Source organism: Hoplias malabaricus, chromosome 12, assembly GCF_029633855.1.
Source record: "Hoplias malabaricus isolate fHopMal1 chromosome 12, fHopMal1.hap1, whole genome shotgun sequence".
NCBI lineage: Eukaryota > Metazoa > Chordata > Actinopteri > Characiformes > Erythrinidae > Hoplias > Hoplias malabaricus.
This window is the reverse complement of record NC_089811.1, coordinates 25,256,547-25,275,530: the sequence shown is the minus strand read 5'-3', so window position 1 is coordinate 25,275,530 and position 18,984 is coordinate 25,256,547. Positions and strand designations below refer to the sequence as shown.

Below are 18,984 nucleotides of genomic sequence, written 5' to 3'. Positions count from 1 at the left end.
CTCCAAGCCAGTTGAGCTGTCTAGTGACTGTGCTTTAGTGGCCTTTCAAAAGGCTGTGGCTGGCTTCAAATATCTTGGAGTAAGCATGTGGTAGACTTCACTCAGGTAGTACTAACATTCAGGGTGGAACTGAGAAGACTAATGATTGAGAAGAATATTGGGGTAAAAAATAAAAAAGCATTGAGGAGTGTCAGAGCATCCTTGATTTATTACATTTTTGACCAAACAACTATAAAAACTGTTTACATTTTTTTAAATTTAATATTTGTAGGGGATATATTTAAGATATAAGATAACTCAGCTGCAAATGGAAGAGGAAAGTCTAGGGAAAGAAATCTAGGGAAAATTCCAGAACAGATGTTTAAAGAAGATAATGGGACACTTAACACTTGTAGACCACCAAAATTGCCAGCTTCAAGTGCATAATTCTTAATGCTTTTCAGTACTTAAACTCCACTGAAATGAACTAAAAAAACTAAACACTGAAAAGGAATACAAATTTGTTCATGTTTCTGTGTAATTTATGTTAAATATTTGTTTTCTGATGGTTCTGAAAATAAAATAACTGGAAGTAGATATAGAAAAAAGAATGTTTTTGTTCTTATTTGTAATGTTGATTCCAAGCATTTGAGCAGCAGTACAGTAGATGTTACATATCTCATTTATATACAACCTCAGACAGCAGCTAACTCTAGATATGAGTTTAACAAGTGAGCTGGGATTTGGAATCAAAGCTGACTGGAGAGTTGGTCCCCAATCTGTCCTCCTCCATATGAGAACTCAAAGTGAGAGCATTTTATTGGAGCAAAATAATAGCAGGTTTAAAGACACCATGCTTACCACACTGGAACTCATCCGCGCCATCTTCGCAGTCCTTCTGTCCATCACAGAGCCACACGCTGGAGATGCAGTTCCCACTGGGGCAGGCAAAGTGGCCCTCCTCACACCTGTGCCCATGGGACACTGCAGTAGCCAAATACACAGTGAAACAGTTCACGTCGCCATGTGGGAGATCTGTTCAATGGTTGTTCTGGTCATTATCTCTCCCTTGGTAGATGTCTCATTGCAGGAACTTAATGATACACCAGCTGTTTTCCATTTGCAGCCAAATAAATGAAAACCAACAGGAAGCGTACTACTAAACAATCCTGCCTGGACCTACGCAGCTCAACTTTGTTCCTCTCTGCATTAAAGACAAGCTGCACTCATAATAATGACTTGTTTAGATGCTTGTTTGCTTGGCTGTCAGTAACATGATTTCATTGTTATGTCAAACTAGTTACATCTTGCAGACAAAACAGTTATAAATATGCTATATTTTGTTTGTCCTCTGATTTATGCATAGTATGTAACCACTGTCATATTTTAAGGACAGAAGGTATGTTACCTTTTCACACATACGCTTTAAAACCAGTTCAGACTGGATTATGGCTACCTGAGCTATGTTTGAAAGCAGACTTAGCTTCTCACTGAAGCACTGAAACACTTTTCCACAATAGAAAGGACTCTGCACAATGTCACCATTTACACATACCAAAAAGACTGTTGTCATTTTTAGGAGAACAAGGTCAAATTCCCCGCCCCCCCAAAAAAAAATAATAAATTTGAAAAATTAGAAAGCTCACTCTTAATAATATAGGTGGCAGAAAGAGTTATTTTGTTCTATAAAGGTCACTAAAGGATTATTTTTTAGTATTCATTATTAATCTTATAAAGTAACCACTTCATCCTCAGGGTCATGCTGGGTCCAGAGTTCTGAAATCTTTGGGCACAAGGCAGGCTTTAGTCCATCACAGGGCATGACATTTTACATGTTATTTTTTATTTTGCCTTGTTATAACTCATAATTATATTTTATTCTTAACAAAACATTAGTTTTTTTGCAACACACTTAAAATGATGATTCTATAAGGGTTCTTTAGTAAAGAAAATGGATCTACATTGAGCCCTGAACATTTTGCATGAATAAAGGGTTCTTTGCTTTGTGAATGTGATATAGATGGCTCTATAGAGCACCTTTCAGAAAATGGTTCTATATGGCACCAAAAAGTGTTCTTCTACAGTAACTTGACATTGTAACAACAGACAAACCCTTTTCGGTGCCATATAGAACCCTTTAGTGCTATATAAAACTATATACATCTATACATTTAAACAGGCACAGTGCTCTTTGAGTGCTCCTGGTTCTATAAAGAACCATTTCCTTTAGTAAAGAACTCTTGAAGAACCATAATTTTACTTGTTGTTCTGGTTGCACTGTTGCCAAATTTGCTGTCACACAGCTCCAGGGTCCTGGAGTCTGGGTGCAATCCTGTTGGTGTGTTCTCTCAGTGTCTGTGTGGGTCTCGTCCACATTTTCCAGATTCCTGACACAGTCCAATATCACATGATGGTAGGTAGATTCGCTGTGTAAAACTGCACACTCATGTGAGTGTGTTAGTGTCTCTGTGATTGTGTGTGATGCCCTGTAATGGACTGGCACACTGTTTACTGCATGTGTTGTTGCTATTTGCTCAATGGTTCTAGGTAGGGCGATACCTGATCAGCTACAGAAAACTTCCAAAACCCTTAAACCAACATTATATGCAGATCCTTTAAAAAATCTCCCACTGAATGCATATTTTTAGAAATATTATTCTTTAGTGATTCTTTTAATGCACCACTCCAAATATCCCTTGTTGGGAGCTCTATTTTTAACAGTATCCCAACAGCATCTGATACTTGTTCCTCACAGAGTCATTGACACACAACAGTGAACTTGGCTGAACTCATTGTCAAGCCACCTGTGTCTGAGTCCTTTTCCAAGAAAAGCCTGACTATCAGAACGCTTCAAATTCTCCTGCCTTCGGAGAGCGCTGACAATTACCAGACATTATTCACCCCTTTAAGCACCTTGGCGACTGCTGAAGCGTGGCAAGAAAGACAGGGGCTTGTCTCTGCTTCATTACACTCTTCATAAACAGTGTTTTGACAAAATTAATTTGGTTTTAATAGAACTTGACTTCCCCAAGCTGCAAAACACAGAGAGGAGAGAATTACCCTGACAGTTCATCTCATCCGCATAATCCCCACAGTCATTGGCTCCATCGCAGACCCAGGACGGATGAACACACAGAGACGTTGAGTTGCAGCTGATGAAACCCTTCTCTGCGACTCCCATTCTGTAAAACTCTGAGCAATCTGTGTTACCTAAGACAACCAAACCATTACGTAAATCATTTTTACACACAGCTCCTGAATGCAGAACATGGTCATTGGCAGCCTCTGGATACACATGGCATTCAGTTTCATTTTGTGGCTGTTAGACCTAAATAACAGTGTTGTTATGCAGAAATAATTAATGTCTTGTGTGTAATAATAAGTGGTGCACAAGATATCAATAACCACAAAAAAAAAACAAAAAAAACGGAACATTTGTGATATCAGCCCGATAATAGAATTATTTCTGACAATCAGCAAATAAGCCGCATGTTTTAAGCTTACTCACTAGTGCTGCAAAATCCCAATCTCTGAGTTAATCCAAATGGATTGCACTGTAGATACCAGGGCATTACTAGTGTTGGGCATTTCCATTTATTTGAGCTAATTCAAAGAGGCAGCATAATGGATAACACCACCACCCCAGTCACATAAGCGTAGCTGTTCCATTTCTGGCCAGTCAGGGACTCCATTATTATACACGTAAGTGTATAGGATGTGTGCTATTACATTCACCTACTGCTGTAGGTAGCTGGGGGGGAATTTCTTTTTAAAAGATTATATTCCAAGTTTGTTTTGGAGCCATTGGTCCATTCATCTTGCCATTGTCACACAGTGTGAAGGACAGCTGTTGTGTTCAAATGATGTGGTAAACTAAATATCTACCGAGATGGAGATTCATGTTTTTTCTTTGGACAGTAAAAAAGGTGTAAATTATTTGTTATTTCCTTTAATTATGACTCACTAATAATGGTAATAGAGAAAACAAACTGTTAATATCAGAATACGTCCAACTACTTAGCATTCTTAAAAATGTAAAGTGCTCTGGCTGCCTGGAATATGGATATAAAAGTGTATAAATATGACCATGAACACAATTCAGCAGATAGTTCCTGGATGTTTAGATTTAACCATTATTTAAAAATGTGGAATGCTAATCTAGTTGGATTTATTCACATGTTCTACATTTTATAAATATGTATGTGATAAAATTATTCTAGGCATACATAAAAAACTAACAAAAAAAACAGAATTAATGATCAGCACACTGTTTTTTAAGTGAAAAAACCAAACAAATAAACAAACAAGAAAAAAACCCAGAACAAACATACAAACAATAAAAAATGTGGAATTATGCGAAAAAGTGTGCAGAGCTGTGAGCAGTCTTTTCTTACTGCAGTTCTTTTCATCAGAGGCATCGGCACAGTCGATGACCTGGTTGCACCAGGAGGATATTGGTATGCAAGTTCCATCTTGGCATGATGACTCAGAGGCAGCACATGTGACATCTGGAATAGAAATACTTCATTTACACTGAGAGGGCGCATTATTTCCAGAGGGAGAGGGAACTAATACACCAGGACCTGTGATTATAGTGCAGGATTCGTGGTGGCTATTGCTTTGATAAGCAAAGAAATTCATTTCTGACAACCTGCTCTTTTCTATTAGGCTCATAGGCACCTTAGAAACTAGAGCAGGCCTTGTTCTGTAGGCCTAATATAAACAGGCTTCAAAGTGAGATAAATAAATACAAAAAAGCAAAATTTATACAATATTCAGTTCAATTACAGAACAAATAAGTGGTTTCGTAAGATGAATGAATATAATAAGTGAATCAATATGAATTTGTGAGCAGATCTGACAGCCACAGTGAACCGCATACTCACTGTTACAATAAGATTCGTCCGAGTTGTCTCCGCAGTCATCGATTCCATCACAAAATCGATTATTGGCCACACAGCGCCGGTTATAACAAGGTCTATAGCCTCTTCTGCAGCTCCTGTTGTCTAGCAAAATGATAAGCAGTAGACAGAGGAGTTATTTTTTTTTTCTTTTCACAAGCATGAAAGAAGCACAGCCTTCAGAAACCGGCCGTTATTTGCTCTTGCTCATTTACTTCCCTTTGAAATCTCAGGCTCATTTTATTAAGGCAGTGCTCTGGGGACAACTCCCTTCACAATATGGAAGAAACATAAATGCCAAAGGGCCTAGATCCCTCATTTACCACAGTATTGCATTTTCTCATCCGACTTGTCTTTGCAGTGAGCGATCCCATCGCAGGTCAGTTGGTAGTCGATACACTCCCCATTTCCACATTCAAACTCAGTGTGCACGCTGCAGGAGGAATTCTCAGCTATGGAAACAGAGGAGAAAACATTATCAACTTAACGTTCTTTTTCATGTTCCTTTCAACTCAGTCTTGGATGAAGTAATAGTGCAGGGCCATAATGTCTATATTCAGTAGCACAATGTTTTCCATAATATTAGATGGTATGACAGTTTCAGTAAGATATAAACTAGCATAAAAGGAACAATGGAATGATGTAGACTGGGTGCCAGTCCCTCAAAAGACATCATGCACTCACACCTATGGACATTTTTCAATAGCCAGTCCACCTACCAACATGTGTTTTTAGACTGTGGGAAGAAACCAGAACACCCGGACAAAACCCATGCAAGCAAAAGGAGAACACACCTCACACAGACAGTGGCTCGAGTTGGGGTTTGTACCCACAACCACAGGACCCTGGAGTTGTGTGACAGCGACACTACCTGCTCTAAAACCATGTCATCCAGGTTTATAATGCGACAAAGGTTGCATAATTAGAAAAAAAAAAACAAGACAAACTAAACTCAAACAGCTAAAGCAAATTACAGCATATATTTAGCTACATATTATTAAATAATTTACTCTCTTGAAAACAATCGAACCGTATCTGCTGAGTAAGACAAGGATGGATGGGCAGGTGTATGCAAACATCAGCAGTAGCAATAGAACAATGGAGCATAGTTGATATTCAGTAATAGCACAACACTGAGTATGATATTATATTTAAACAAAGGTTCTACAAAGGGCATTTAATACTAAAGAAGTATAATAGTCAGTGGAAAGAGATTATGATTTGTTAATGTAATAATGTATTTGTCTCTAACCACACAAAAACATTTCCACAGCTGCACACTAGCGTGCTTCTTTGTCTAGGTCTATGTTACTGCTATACAGCTTTTTTAAGCAGAGAACGAACAGAGAGGGACTTTTGGTCAATGCTGATGGGCTTTTCAACTCTATTTGGACTCTATTTGAACATTTTTCAACTCAATACATTCAGATCCACATTCAAAAAAGGCAGAGACAGCAGAGATTATATAAAGTATTTTATATATTACACACCCACGCAAGGAGAATTTCCTTTATTCTGGGCCATTTTCCACATATTGTGAATGTACAGTACCAGTCAAAATTTTGGGCATTTTCTCATTCAATGTTTTTTCTTTGTTTTTAATTATTTTCTACATTGTAAATAAATATGGAAGATTTTAAGACTATGAAGGAACACATGGAATTACGTAGTAAACAAAAACGTTTTAAACAAACCAGAATATATTTAATATTTTAGATTCTTCAAAGTAGACACCTTTTGCTTTGATGACAGCTTTGCACACTCTTCCCTCAATCAGCTTCATGAGGTCGTCACCTAGAATGGTATTCAGTGAACAGCTGTAGCCTCATCAAGAGTTAATTTACAGAACTCCATGACTTCTTTATGTGTTTGAGACCATAACTTGGGTTGTTCAGAAGTAGGGTACACAGTTATATACGGTAAATAGCCCTAATCCACCAATGACTAATAAGATGTGCCCAAAGGTTTGACTGGTAATATACGCACACACATATATATATAAATTATTTTTATGGTATTTTGAGCAGAATCCACTCACACATGTAAAAACGTTTGCTTGTTTTCCTCAATTTAAAAAAATACAGGTATACCAGATACCAGTACTGATTATATACTGTAGGTACTGCTAGGTACAGCAACTGAAGTTTCATCAAATATTCATGTTGTGGTAGCAGGCTCATAAACAATGCAATTCCTCCTCAGTGGGAAATAACAGTGTAATGTGATAGTGGATGCTACTATAAGTGGCACACATTGACATGCAACACTTCCTCTGTAGGAAATAAAACTATATCAAATTACTGAGGAGTTTAACTTCAAACAAATGCTTAAGGCCTGGGTGCATAGATGCACTGAAACAACACGTGGGTGGAGAGACTGAAATGTCTAGAATGTTAGTAGACACATCTACACTGACTGACAAGGAAGAGGAGAAGACTTACAAACACATCTGTTGTCATCCAGCAGGAACCTTTCTCCACGGCAGCTGCAGTTGACTGTGCCATCTGGACTGAGGAGACACAGGTCACCACATCCACCGTTCTGCACCCGGCAAAGGGACAACTCGCCTGAGATAAACAAGCAGAAAAACACACCAGTCGCATCAGCTATCAGCACAGTACTGCTCACACTCACACTGTGACATTTCTACTGAAAACACAATGAAGATAACTCCACCTCAGCTGCCAGCAGGGACACTTTTAGAGCTGGAGGCCACTACAGTTACTTTTATTTATTTATTATTATTATTAGTTTTACATTAAATATGTTGCTGATATTTTGAAGCCAATGACACAAGATACTAGGCTGAAATACGAGATAAAGCTATATTACATGTAATTCAGTGCAGAAAAAAACAAACTGAATGGAATATATAATAAAGGAAATGAAAATGACCAGGTTTTTCATTGCTAATATTTTTTGAGAAGAGGGGCTTGAAATATACCTTATTAATTTAAAATGCATACATAAAATCCTCGGTTTTATTCTTGGTCAATTCCAACAACTTGCTCAAGTTCATCTGAAATTGTGGAGGCTAGCACACACACATGGAAGTCAGACATTGCATATTTTCAAAGTGATGGCAAAGCAGTGTAGCCGGACAGCTGAAAAGTTTAAAAGAGATCAATAACTGACAATTATGTTCTTATCAAACATTTCTCACATTGTCTAGTAATAGGAGGGGAGTGATGGGAGGGGAGAGAGAGGGCTGTGATCTCTTGGACTCTTTTTTTTTTTTTTCAGAATTTTTTTTATTTTGTTTTATAGATGTATCCTTCACCCAAAATAATATATGAGATTTTTTTGTTTTTGTGCAGTTGGACTACAGACTATTTCTGCTGAAGTTGAAAGAACAAAAACACTTAAATTATACATGCTGCCAACAACATAACTCTAGATGGATTGCTGGAAAAAAAAACAGTTTGATCACAACTTAAATCTCAATCCTTCATCATTTGTTTTCCTCACACACTAAGTAGAGAAGGGAAAAGTAGTTAGATAGTAGATAGTTGGGAAAGGCTGGAATAAGGAATGTACATTTTGAAAGACAGAATCATTTTAAATTGAAGTCATTTTAAAATTTAAACAAACAGCATCATATAAAACATCTCCTAAATTTAGGATTAATTTCACTGCAGAGTCCAAACAAGCTTTTATCACAGAAAAATGGCAAAACCTCAGACATATTTTAAACAATCACAAATTTAGATAAGAATTTTAAATTATTTTACACACACACACACACACACACTCACTTAAAACTTGATTTAGGTTACTAACTTACATTTTTAACAGAACATATGAACCATGAATTTGGGGAATTGAATGTATAACAGGCAACATTTTATTTAGCTCCATGAGAATAATAAGCAAGTTTAGCTAGGCAGTAAAATGAAAATATTTGTTCTATATTCTAAAACAGGGACTACATTTTTAATGCACTCAACTAACATCATAAACTTTTATAAGCCTAAGGTAAAATAATCCAGTAACTTGACATTAACTAAAAAAAAAAAAATTGCACATATTACTGATTTTCACATACATTGCTATGTACCGGTAAATGTTTTAATCCCTAAGTGGTATTCTTGTAATGTAAATAATTTCAACCCACTTCGATCTCTGAATATCATTATGTCCACGGAAATACTAAAATAACTGAAAAGAAAAATACCTGGGGAACGTTAAAAGTCTCTCTTTCACTGTCTTTCTGCTAAAATCATGCTTCAGTTTCATTGCTCTCTCGCAGGAATAACGAGGGCTGTCATCATAAGGACTTATGGCAGCTGAACCTCTGTGGGCTAAGAAACCCCCACACACCTATGATTACAGCATCAATAATTCACTGCACAATGACTGCATGATTATGGAAATGAGTATTTAACACCACAGCCTGCCTCTCATCTTATTACAGTGCATCCTAAAGAAAAAAAAAGTCTGGGATGGGGAGGACTCTCAGGATGGAAAAATGCCGTCCTTCAAATCAAGGCAAACACACACTTTTTTAAAAATAGCAACACGTCAGTAACCTGTCTATTAAGAGCCTAGACTCCCCAGCATCGATGAATGTTACTTTTTCCCTGGGCAAGAACGGTGGATGGCAGTCAGCTGCAATCATTTGCTATGATGAAATAAATGAACAGTGAAAGTCCCTCACAGCGGGCTCGCAAACATGAGCCGCTGGGAGCCTCTTAAACCCATTTCCCAACGTCCTACTTTTCACATTTGCGACAGTTCAGAGGCATCCTTTTTCCACGACTCAAGGATACTTTTTTATTAATTACATTTTCCCGCTTAAATTTTCTTCCCCGGCAAAATAAGTGCTTGCTAATTTATCATTCCCACTGTTCCTAGCATATCTGCAGAGCTATCAGTGGTGGATAGTACGCAGCTGAACGTTGCATAAACCTGCAGAGCCAAAATACGTTATGTTCAAAAGCCAATTGCCAAAATGTCACTGACATAATATACCTTTAATTCAGCTTTAATTTTTGGTCAAATGGGGTCAACTCATGTGTATGGTGAATACTCACAGTTATTGGTGTCCTTGGCCACTGCGATAATGCCCATGGGCTGGTGGGGGATATCAGCTCGCAGTACTTTGGTGTCTCCACCAGTGAACTTGTTTGCCCGGAGAACAGCCCGCCGAGCCCAGTCAGACCAGAACACATAATTTCCATGAATGGCCAGACCAAAAAATGTCCCTGGACCTGATCTCACTATAACCTGGAAGTACATAAAAAAAATTAATAATCAGGGACAGATGTAATTATGTGAGAAAACTCAGCGCAAAATCTCCTTTCATATCATTGCTCCTAATCATCAAAGATCAGTTAAGGATAAAGATACTCTATGTATGCCACACCTCCATCTAGACAACACATCACATTTAAGTGTAAGTCAATATTTAAATGAATACAATCAGTATGAACAGAATGTCATTCCCATTAACTGGGTAGATATGAAGTGCTTATTTTGGAAAATTGAAGGTGGGTTTATTTCCAGCTGAGAAATCTGAGGAAGTATCCCTCCTACCCCCAATTATATTATTACTTGCTCAACCCACAGTTCAACTATTTACAATTTGTAGGCTGATCAGAATTAGGTAGCATTGTGTAACACTGCAAATAATTTCCTACCACAGAAATATGTCATGTTAATACTATCATGGGAATACATTTACACTGCAAAAAATACTTAAAAATTTCTTACTGTGCACATAAATAGTGAAAGAATGACACTTGGAATTTAACAGGTCTAGATGCTTTAGTTCTTTCCTCTGGAATGTGGCTACAATGCACATTGTACAATTAATTAAGTTAGATATCACACAAATAATCTCAATAGTTAAGCGAGCTATTACTAATGATTGCGTTGAATTTGAATCAGGGTCTGAAAGAATAAAATCAAATTTTATCTGTGCACATTAATTTGTGGATCTGGAGCTTCTATCAGCACATAAACTGTAAAATAACCCTGTCTCTTCTTTTTTCTTTTTAAAACCTAAAACATGGGAGACAATGAGATGAGCCGATTTGACTCCACTTCTGATTTCAAGGGCATAGAAATCAGAAAATTCACCTCTCCTTCTGGAGAAGAGAATTTAATGTTCCATTAGGAAACAAAACTGGACTTTAAAATCACTGATGTACCATTTACACAGTTTGTACCTTTAGTGATCATTGTTGTACCTCTACCTTTTTTCCTGAGAGTAAGAGCCATGTTAGCTTTTGGAAAAGTGGTAGAATATGTCCTCTTTAATGACACTGAACAAATTAATCTTAGTTTTTGTGGAACAGAAGTGTGTTAAATGTTAAAAAAAGGAAGGTTGCAATGAGGTGGGTGGGAAAACTAGTACTGAATGTTTGGTCAAACAGGTTAATATTTGTAAATGACCAGTGTCTGCAACCAAGACTTACCAGTTGTTACAGAACAGGTTGATTTCCATGGAAATTCAAATTGTTATGAAAGTTATGCAACCAAAAGCAAATAGCAGTGCAAACAGCAATCAGAGGGGCCTAAGGACCACACACCATCAAGTCTGTACAGGCATATTTATAGAACACAACGCAGGGCATATGGCCTCTGTTTATTGAAGATGTTTAGCAGATGTCTGTCAAATTTAATACACATTAACCTTTTGACTTTGGTATGATAAGCAAAATTTACATAATTGCTGAACTCAATGAATTAAAAAGCCATTATTTATTTCTCTGTAGTCTGAGAGTACACCAGAACGTAACAGATTTTCAAACTAAAATCATTACAGTTCTCTCTTAGGGATGTTGCTGTCTGACCCCCCTACAGGAGATTGATTTCAAAATTTTTCAACTTTTTCACCCCTCAGGAGTTCTCATGTCTGGCCTCAGACTCTATGAATCTATGAACTGTGGTGTGCTTTGGAAATACAGGGTTAAAAATAGGGAATAGAGCTTTCCCTGAGAATGTTAAAACAGCGCTATATTGTAGGTAAATATTCTTTCAGCACATGTACAAGGCCAGTGTATCTGCTGTGTCTACTGCCATTATTAAAGAAAGGTTCCCAATAAATGAGACACATCATATATTTAAATCTATATTCAAATGCATATATATGTGAGAGATACATTTAGAATTTCTTTTCTGGTGTATGTCACATAAACTGCATGTTTGTGCCAGTTTCTTATATAAAACCCTGGCACTTTAGGTCTTTGAAACTTCTTTAGGAATGTATTCACTTTAAATGCTAGCCACGTAAATGGGCTCTACTTTGAGTTGCATGTGTAAAAAATGATAAAAATGACAGCACATGGGCATAGGTTACAATTTGGTTTAAAAGAGCAGCAGAGAAAAAGCCATAGGTTGGTGGAAAGTGTGGTTGAAGAGGCTAGAACTAATGTACTATAATAAACTACAATCTTTTTTTCTATACTCCACTCCATTCCATAATTTATCTTGCACAATGGTAAATTTCACATTGTAATGTACAGTAATTGCTGATATCACACAGTAATTTACTGTAATAAATTACATAAAATCTCAGACCCTGCATATATATATATATATATATATATATATATATATATATATATATATATATATATATATATATAATCTTGACTATTTTTAACCTGGAACTCATAACTTGTCTCATTGTCTACCATTTTATTTTATTTATTTATAAATATTTATTTAAAAAATAAATTTATAAATAAAAATTTATTTAAAAATATAAATATTTTCCAACATTATAAATTATGCTTATATAGTTATAATGTGTTTATTTAGTTATTATTTTGGAGTAATAACTAAAACTAATGCTAGTGTTTAAATCCCAGCATGGGCAGAATTACATGACTATAATAAATAACTGTAACCAGATTAAATGTCGGCATGTTTCTGCATTTGCGATAACAATTAATGTGAATTCATGTAAATATATAAATATATATCCAGCAGAAATATTATGACTTCATGCTGGATTTGCAAGAGAACTGTACTTTGGTTATTTAGTTTTAGAGCACTTGATATGAAACAACATAAGTAGGACAGTATTACGCAGCAGGAATAGAGCAACTTCGTTATCTCAGTTCATGCTATTCAACATGTGGAGTTCTCTCCATTGTCGAAAAAACTCCAGATGCCTACATTGCCACGAGCAGAGAGAGAAAGCCTAGCATACCGGATTGAGCCACTTTGTTTTTTTTAACCTAAATTCTGAACATGAGGTTTTGTAAACACATTAGGCAGGTTTCGAGCATGCAAACAGTCCAAAGAGCTAGCAGATGGTGAGAAAACATAATCAGATCATTATAATAAGTGTTTGTCACAACTGCAGTATTTAATGTAGAACAGGGTGTGTGTCAAACCCAGTGCTCTGCCAATAGGAGCTAGTGGAAACAGCTTCATTGATTTCACTGGAGGAGAGTTTTAGTTCTGTTTTTGCTGATTGCTTGCTGGTAGGACAAGTTGTTCTTCTCAGCTTCATACTCATAATAATTGGGTATATTTATTAATAATCACAGAATGCTCCTCAGCCAATGAAATTAAGAGGTTTGAACCAACTGTGATATTATATCAGTTTGAAATGAGCACCATATTTTAAAAAAAAATGTGCTGCTTGTGCAGGAATAATGAAATAAAACACACACCACCATAAGCTAGGGCTTGTATATGATCATTCCAGTAAAAAAGGCCACACTGAAGGCTGGTGGAAAGTGTGTTTGAGGAGGCTAAAATTAATGTGTGGGTAGAGGACACATACTGTACAGAGTCCCCCAGCAGCCAGTTTAGCCCAGATCCTGCGAGTGTTAATGCGGGTGTCATGGCGACGGACACAGATATGCATCACGCACTGCCTTGTGGGAGTTGCCGGGCCGGGGGGCAGGAGGATGTCCCGCGGCTCCACAGCCTCGGCCATTAACAGGAACACGGCTTGTAGCCGTGATCACATTAGCCCTGCCACCATGGCGGGATTAATAGGACAGGTGTTGATTAAGAGAGCCCAGCTTGAGCAAACAACAACTGGCGATCAGACGAGGGAAGATGGGGAGAGTGCCAGATGGTTTTTGATGGAGCATATTGGCTAGAAATTCAATTTGGGGGGTGCAAGCTTTCTACTCCAACACCAATTATCTCTGTTTATGTAATACACGAGTCGTCAAATACAGTCTTCCGTTAACTACAATACCCAGACGTGTGGGTTTGCTCACACCCTGCTTATGATTCTACAGGGAAGACAAAGCCCATGTTTAAAGTTTTCACTTTGACTAATATCAGATTATGTTTTTGTCTTGTTTTACACTGTCAGAAAAATGGTCACTGTGGTGGTACCTTTTGCTCCTACTGTGATGTTACCCTCAAGGGTACATTTCAGTACCTTTAATTAGGGAACATAATTGTACATTTTTCTATTATAATAGTAATTTCCTCTCCAGGACTTATGTTTTTTTTTTTTTTTTTACACAGTTTAATGAAACATTCTAAATATTCACATCTCCTTCTGGAGAAGAGAAAATTATGTACATTTAGGGAACCAAACTGGACTTTAAACTACTGTTGAACCTTTAAAAGTACATTTACACTGTTTGTACCTTTGGTGATAATAATGTACCTCTGCAATTGATATAATTCATTTTTTATTTACTTTACAGTATGCTGTGTAATTTCTTTGAGACATTGTATAATCACTGGACATAAAATGGTCAGTTGTGAAAAAATATCCTGATTCTAATTTTCCTTTATGTTGTTATTACTGTCAGTGGTATTTATAGGTTGCAATGTATAGATAATATACAATATATTTTTTTCATCCAAAACCACTGGTTCTGTAACTGCTTCATTCTGATCAGGGTTGAGGTGGGTCTGTACCCTACATGAAGTCACTAGACACAAGGTAGGAACACACCCTTTTTTGTAAATGTGTAAAGTTTCACAAAGCCAAGCATATCAGAAATATCATTATGTATTTTTCATGTTTGTTTTGCTTGTTGTGGATATAAGTGAAATTACAACAACATGCAGTTTAATATTCTCCAAAAACACACCCCTCTGCCCTAGGGCCCTGGCCTTTTTAATTTAAAGTGTAATTAGGAAATAAAAAGGTATTTGATTTATAAACTTGTCTAACAATTCAAATTTTAATCAGAGGGCCATAAATATGTAAGATTTACATTTGTAGCTTTCAACAGATGCTTTTATTTCAGGCAGATTTTAAAGATTCGTAATCATATACAGATGTAGGCAGATGCAGCAGTAGGATTCTTGCCCAGTGATTCATCAATAAAGCATGATATTCCTTCCTGAGCTGAGAACTGAAACCTGAATCCTGTTTACAAATGATTCATAAATGATAAATGCTACAGTTTGAATTATTAAACATTAACCTAGTGACAAACACATAGCTGATATCTGAAACCAAATTATAAGTAACATCTTTAGCAATTATTTACATTCAATACTCAAAGCTATTATTTTATTTATTAGATTAGATTTATTTATTTAGTTACAGACTCAAATACTGAATAACTACTTAATAGTTATAATAACCTTTATTTTCATTTACTTTGTTATATAATTTTTTGTCATTTTATGTCACAATATACGAGACCATTCATGTTTATGCCTGATGTCACTGTAATATAAATGTAGCAGCCTAATCATAAAATATCAACACCACACCATTAAAAATGATACGTTCCAAAAATAATAGCCATAGCTGTATTATGTCTTGCATACTCCATTATAAATTTCTTCTATGTAGACTAATCAGGTAAAATGCCCAAACATTTGTTTATTTATGATCTGTGCTGAGAAAATATAAATACAAAAGTAAAAAATTGATCAAACTTTAAATAATTTTCTCACAATTTTTGTCATTGCCATTTCCATATGTTAGCTTCATCAATCATGAAGAGCTGACACCTTGGCAGACTGAAGGATGAACACATGCTCCATGTTTAACATGAAACAAGAGATCACTATTGAAGCCTCAACCAAAATATATACCATAGTTCAGTTCAACATGCTTGGAGGAGAACACTAACTGGAAGGCCATCCTCCCCATTCAGAGAGAGTGAGAGCTGTTAGGCCTCTGTTTGAATCCCAGCCACAAGTAATTGTGGCGTCACTGGGGAACAAGCAACGATTAGGAAAACTGATTTAGTTTGCTATAACCAATCCGTTTAAGTATTATAAGCCTGTTCACACCTAATGAAAAAGCTGTCTGAGTTCTCTACACAAATGTATTTTTATATTGTCACTGTCCAAATAAAAACACATATCTCAAAATAATAACTTTATAGGAGAAGGAGAAAAAAACTTTCTTAATGTTGAATTGAAGTCAATGTAAAAATATTTAATTTCAAGCATATTTTAAAGCATTTCTATTGAACCATTCATTATGTTTTAGCCCACTATAATCTCTCCATTCCTGTATTATGGCCTACATACACCAAATGAAGAAGCTGCCTGAGCCCAGTATAAGCCATCCATTCAGGTATTAACACAGCACTGAATGGAGAAGCTTTTTGAGTCTATAAGCTACCATTGAGTGTTTTGAGCAGCTCTCAGCCTGTGTAAGATTAGCCATGCTCACTGCTCCTAAAGGTTCATGCTTAAGTGTCACCAGCCCATGCCCTCAACTCACAACAGGACGCCAATTCCAGCTGCAGTGCCAGTATCCCACAGCTGTGTTGACAATCATTTTTGCTTAATTTTTCTCATTTTAATTGGCTAGCTGACAGGTTGGTTCTGTAGGGGTCTTAAAGTAAGCCTTCATTAGCAGCTGCAGGCTTTGGAAGGGGGCCTTTTGGTGGGAAGTGGGGGGCTGAAGGGTAAGACACTTGAGTGTTATGACCCGGCCAGGCCAACTCATGTGCAACTAATTGAGGTGGGCTGAGGACCCAACTTACAGAGGTCATGCCAAGCACAAATTGAAATCTGAAGCCCAGCAAAATCGCTGTGGGGGGGTGGGATTACTCCACAGCCTGCAGGCTTTTTCACAGCCTGAGCCGGAAGGACTTTTTCCAGCACCTATTCCGGCTGTTACGACTGCAAAATTCCTTGTTTTTTTCTTTTCCAAAAGGGATAATTAGCTACAATTAAACTGATCTTGAGCACATTCAATGGGTCAGAGCATCACTGAATTTTAATGAGTAGGTGCAGTCCTTTGTGTGGTCATTACGACACTATCATCTTGATTCTCAAACTCCTCTAACATCGCTGGGCTTCAACACAAACCCAAATATGAAGCAAGAGGGAAGTCATCTGTATACTCTAATTTCTTCTAGTCCCAGCTGGAAGAGCCATATATTTAGGAAAAAAACTCCTATTTTCTAGAGCAGATAATTAGTCTGTATTATTTATTCATTCATTCATTATCTGTAACCGCTTATCCAGTTCAGGGTCGCGGTGTGTCCAGAGCCTACCTGGAATCATTGGGCGCAAGACAGGAATACACCCGACACAGACACACACACATTCACTCACACCTATGGACACTTTTGAGTCGCCAATCCACCTACCAACGTGTGTTTTTGGACTGTGGGAGGAAAGAGGAGCACCCGGAGGAAACCCATGCGGACACGGGGAAAACACACCAACTCCTCACAGACAGTCACCCGGAGCGGGAATCTAACCCACAACCTCCAGGCCCCTGGAGCTGCGTGACTGCAACACTACCTGCTGCGCCACCGTGCCGCCCCTGTATTATTTATAAGTTTTTAATTTATTTACAGTAATTTAACTGAAGATCAAACAAATTTATCAGTGGCAAGTTGTGCTTCTATGTAATGTTACTAATTTTCAATGTGTGCTACATGATTTAAAAACACTTAGAAGTTAAAAGCCAGCTGCAAACAAATTATACTTTCAGGATAATTTTATGTTTTAAAGATGCACTAATCCCAATTTTCTTACTTGATACAAACTGGCAAAGTGGGGAGAACACAATCTAAATCTGGGTAAAATGCGCTGATATGAAGTAGAATTGTGTAAAATTTGCTCAATGGATGTAGCATTTCAGTACTCTTCATGCAGAACTAAGCTTCCTAGCCAACACCCTGAAAACTGCCTCAGACCTTTTTCCCACCTCCAACAGACAGGCGTGTTTTCAGTAGGCAGTGTTCTCCTTTAATCCACCAAATAAGCCCAGAAGTCAGCCAGATATTGCAGAATGATTCATCACTCCAGAGAATGTTTCCCCTTCTTTAGAGTCCAGTGGCAATGTGCATATATGACTCCAACCTGAACTCAATCATTAACGAAGTGTCAACTTTTGCCAAATATTACACACTGAATTGGTGAATCAGCAAGAGTCTCTGTTTTTTTTTTACAAACATCAAGCATTCCTGTTGAATATAAACAAAATAATAATAATTATATATATATATATATATATATATATATATATATATATATATATATATACATACATACATACATATGTATATATTTAAATTACAGAATAATACAATGTATGTTTTCTGGGATGAAAAAGCAGAACAGAATTCGTACTCACATGCCTGTTGGTGCCATCATATTCACACCGCTCGATTTTGCCCAGGCTCCCATCAGAGAAGTAGAGCTTCTCGGCTTTGTGGTCAATAGTGAGTCCATTAGGAGTGAAAACATCTGTGCTAATGACGACTTTGATATTGTTCCCAGCCAGAGTAGAACGCATGATGCTCGGCCGCTGCTCGTTCCAGTTAGTCCAGAACATTAGGCTGAAAAAATTGGAAAAGAGACAAAATATCAAAGCCACATCAGCTCTAATAAGTACATTAATAGATTTTGTAGATGTAAAATCAATGATCAGGACCCGGTTGGCTTAGTTCTCAGCAGTGTTACAAAGCGTATGCAATGTCGTGGGGAGATCTCTCAGGAATTCTCTCAGAACTGTGAACACAGGGATTTTTCATGGCCATTTTTCTTCCCAAATGAGTATTTGAAGAAAGTCCAACTTCCACAAACTAATAGAAAATTAGTAAGACGCATGAAGCCGTGAGCCAATTAATCATTTCAAGTTAGAGTCTAATTAACAGCAGTCTGCAGTTCATCTGAAAATGTGCCAAATTACCAACAGAGGACATTCTCTCAGAGGTTCAGAGTTTAATTTAGTCAGTGA

General features: G+C 37.0%; 1 protein-coding gene across 1 annotated transcript in view; it reads right to left on the bottom strand.

Moving 5' to 3' along the window:
- lrp1bb (low density lipoprotein receptor-related protein 1Bb) overlaps positions 1–18,984 on the bottom strand; it is a 471,212-nt gene that overhangs the window by 96,737 nt on the left and 355,491 nt on the right. Inside the window, exons 44-51 of the mRNA XM_066685917.1 lie at positions 18,379–18,583; positions 9,914–10,106; positions 7,322–7,447; positions 5,204–5,332; positions 4,866–4,985; positions 4,374–4,487; positions 3,040–3,189; positions 841–963 (exon numbers count right to left, since the gene is read on the bottom strand). Of these exons, the coding sequence (XP_066542014.1) occupies positions 841–963; positions 3,040–3,189; positions 4,374–4,487; positions 4,866–4,985; positions 5,204–5,332; positions 7,322–7,447; positions 9,914–10,106; positions 18,379–18,583 (1,160 nt within the window). The remainder of the gene's footprint in view (positions 1–840; positions 964–3,039; positions 3,190–4,373; positions 4,488–4,865; positions 4,986–5,203; positions 5,333–7,321; positions 7,448–9,913; positions 10,107–18,378; positions 18,584–18,984) is intronic.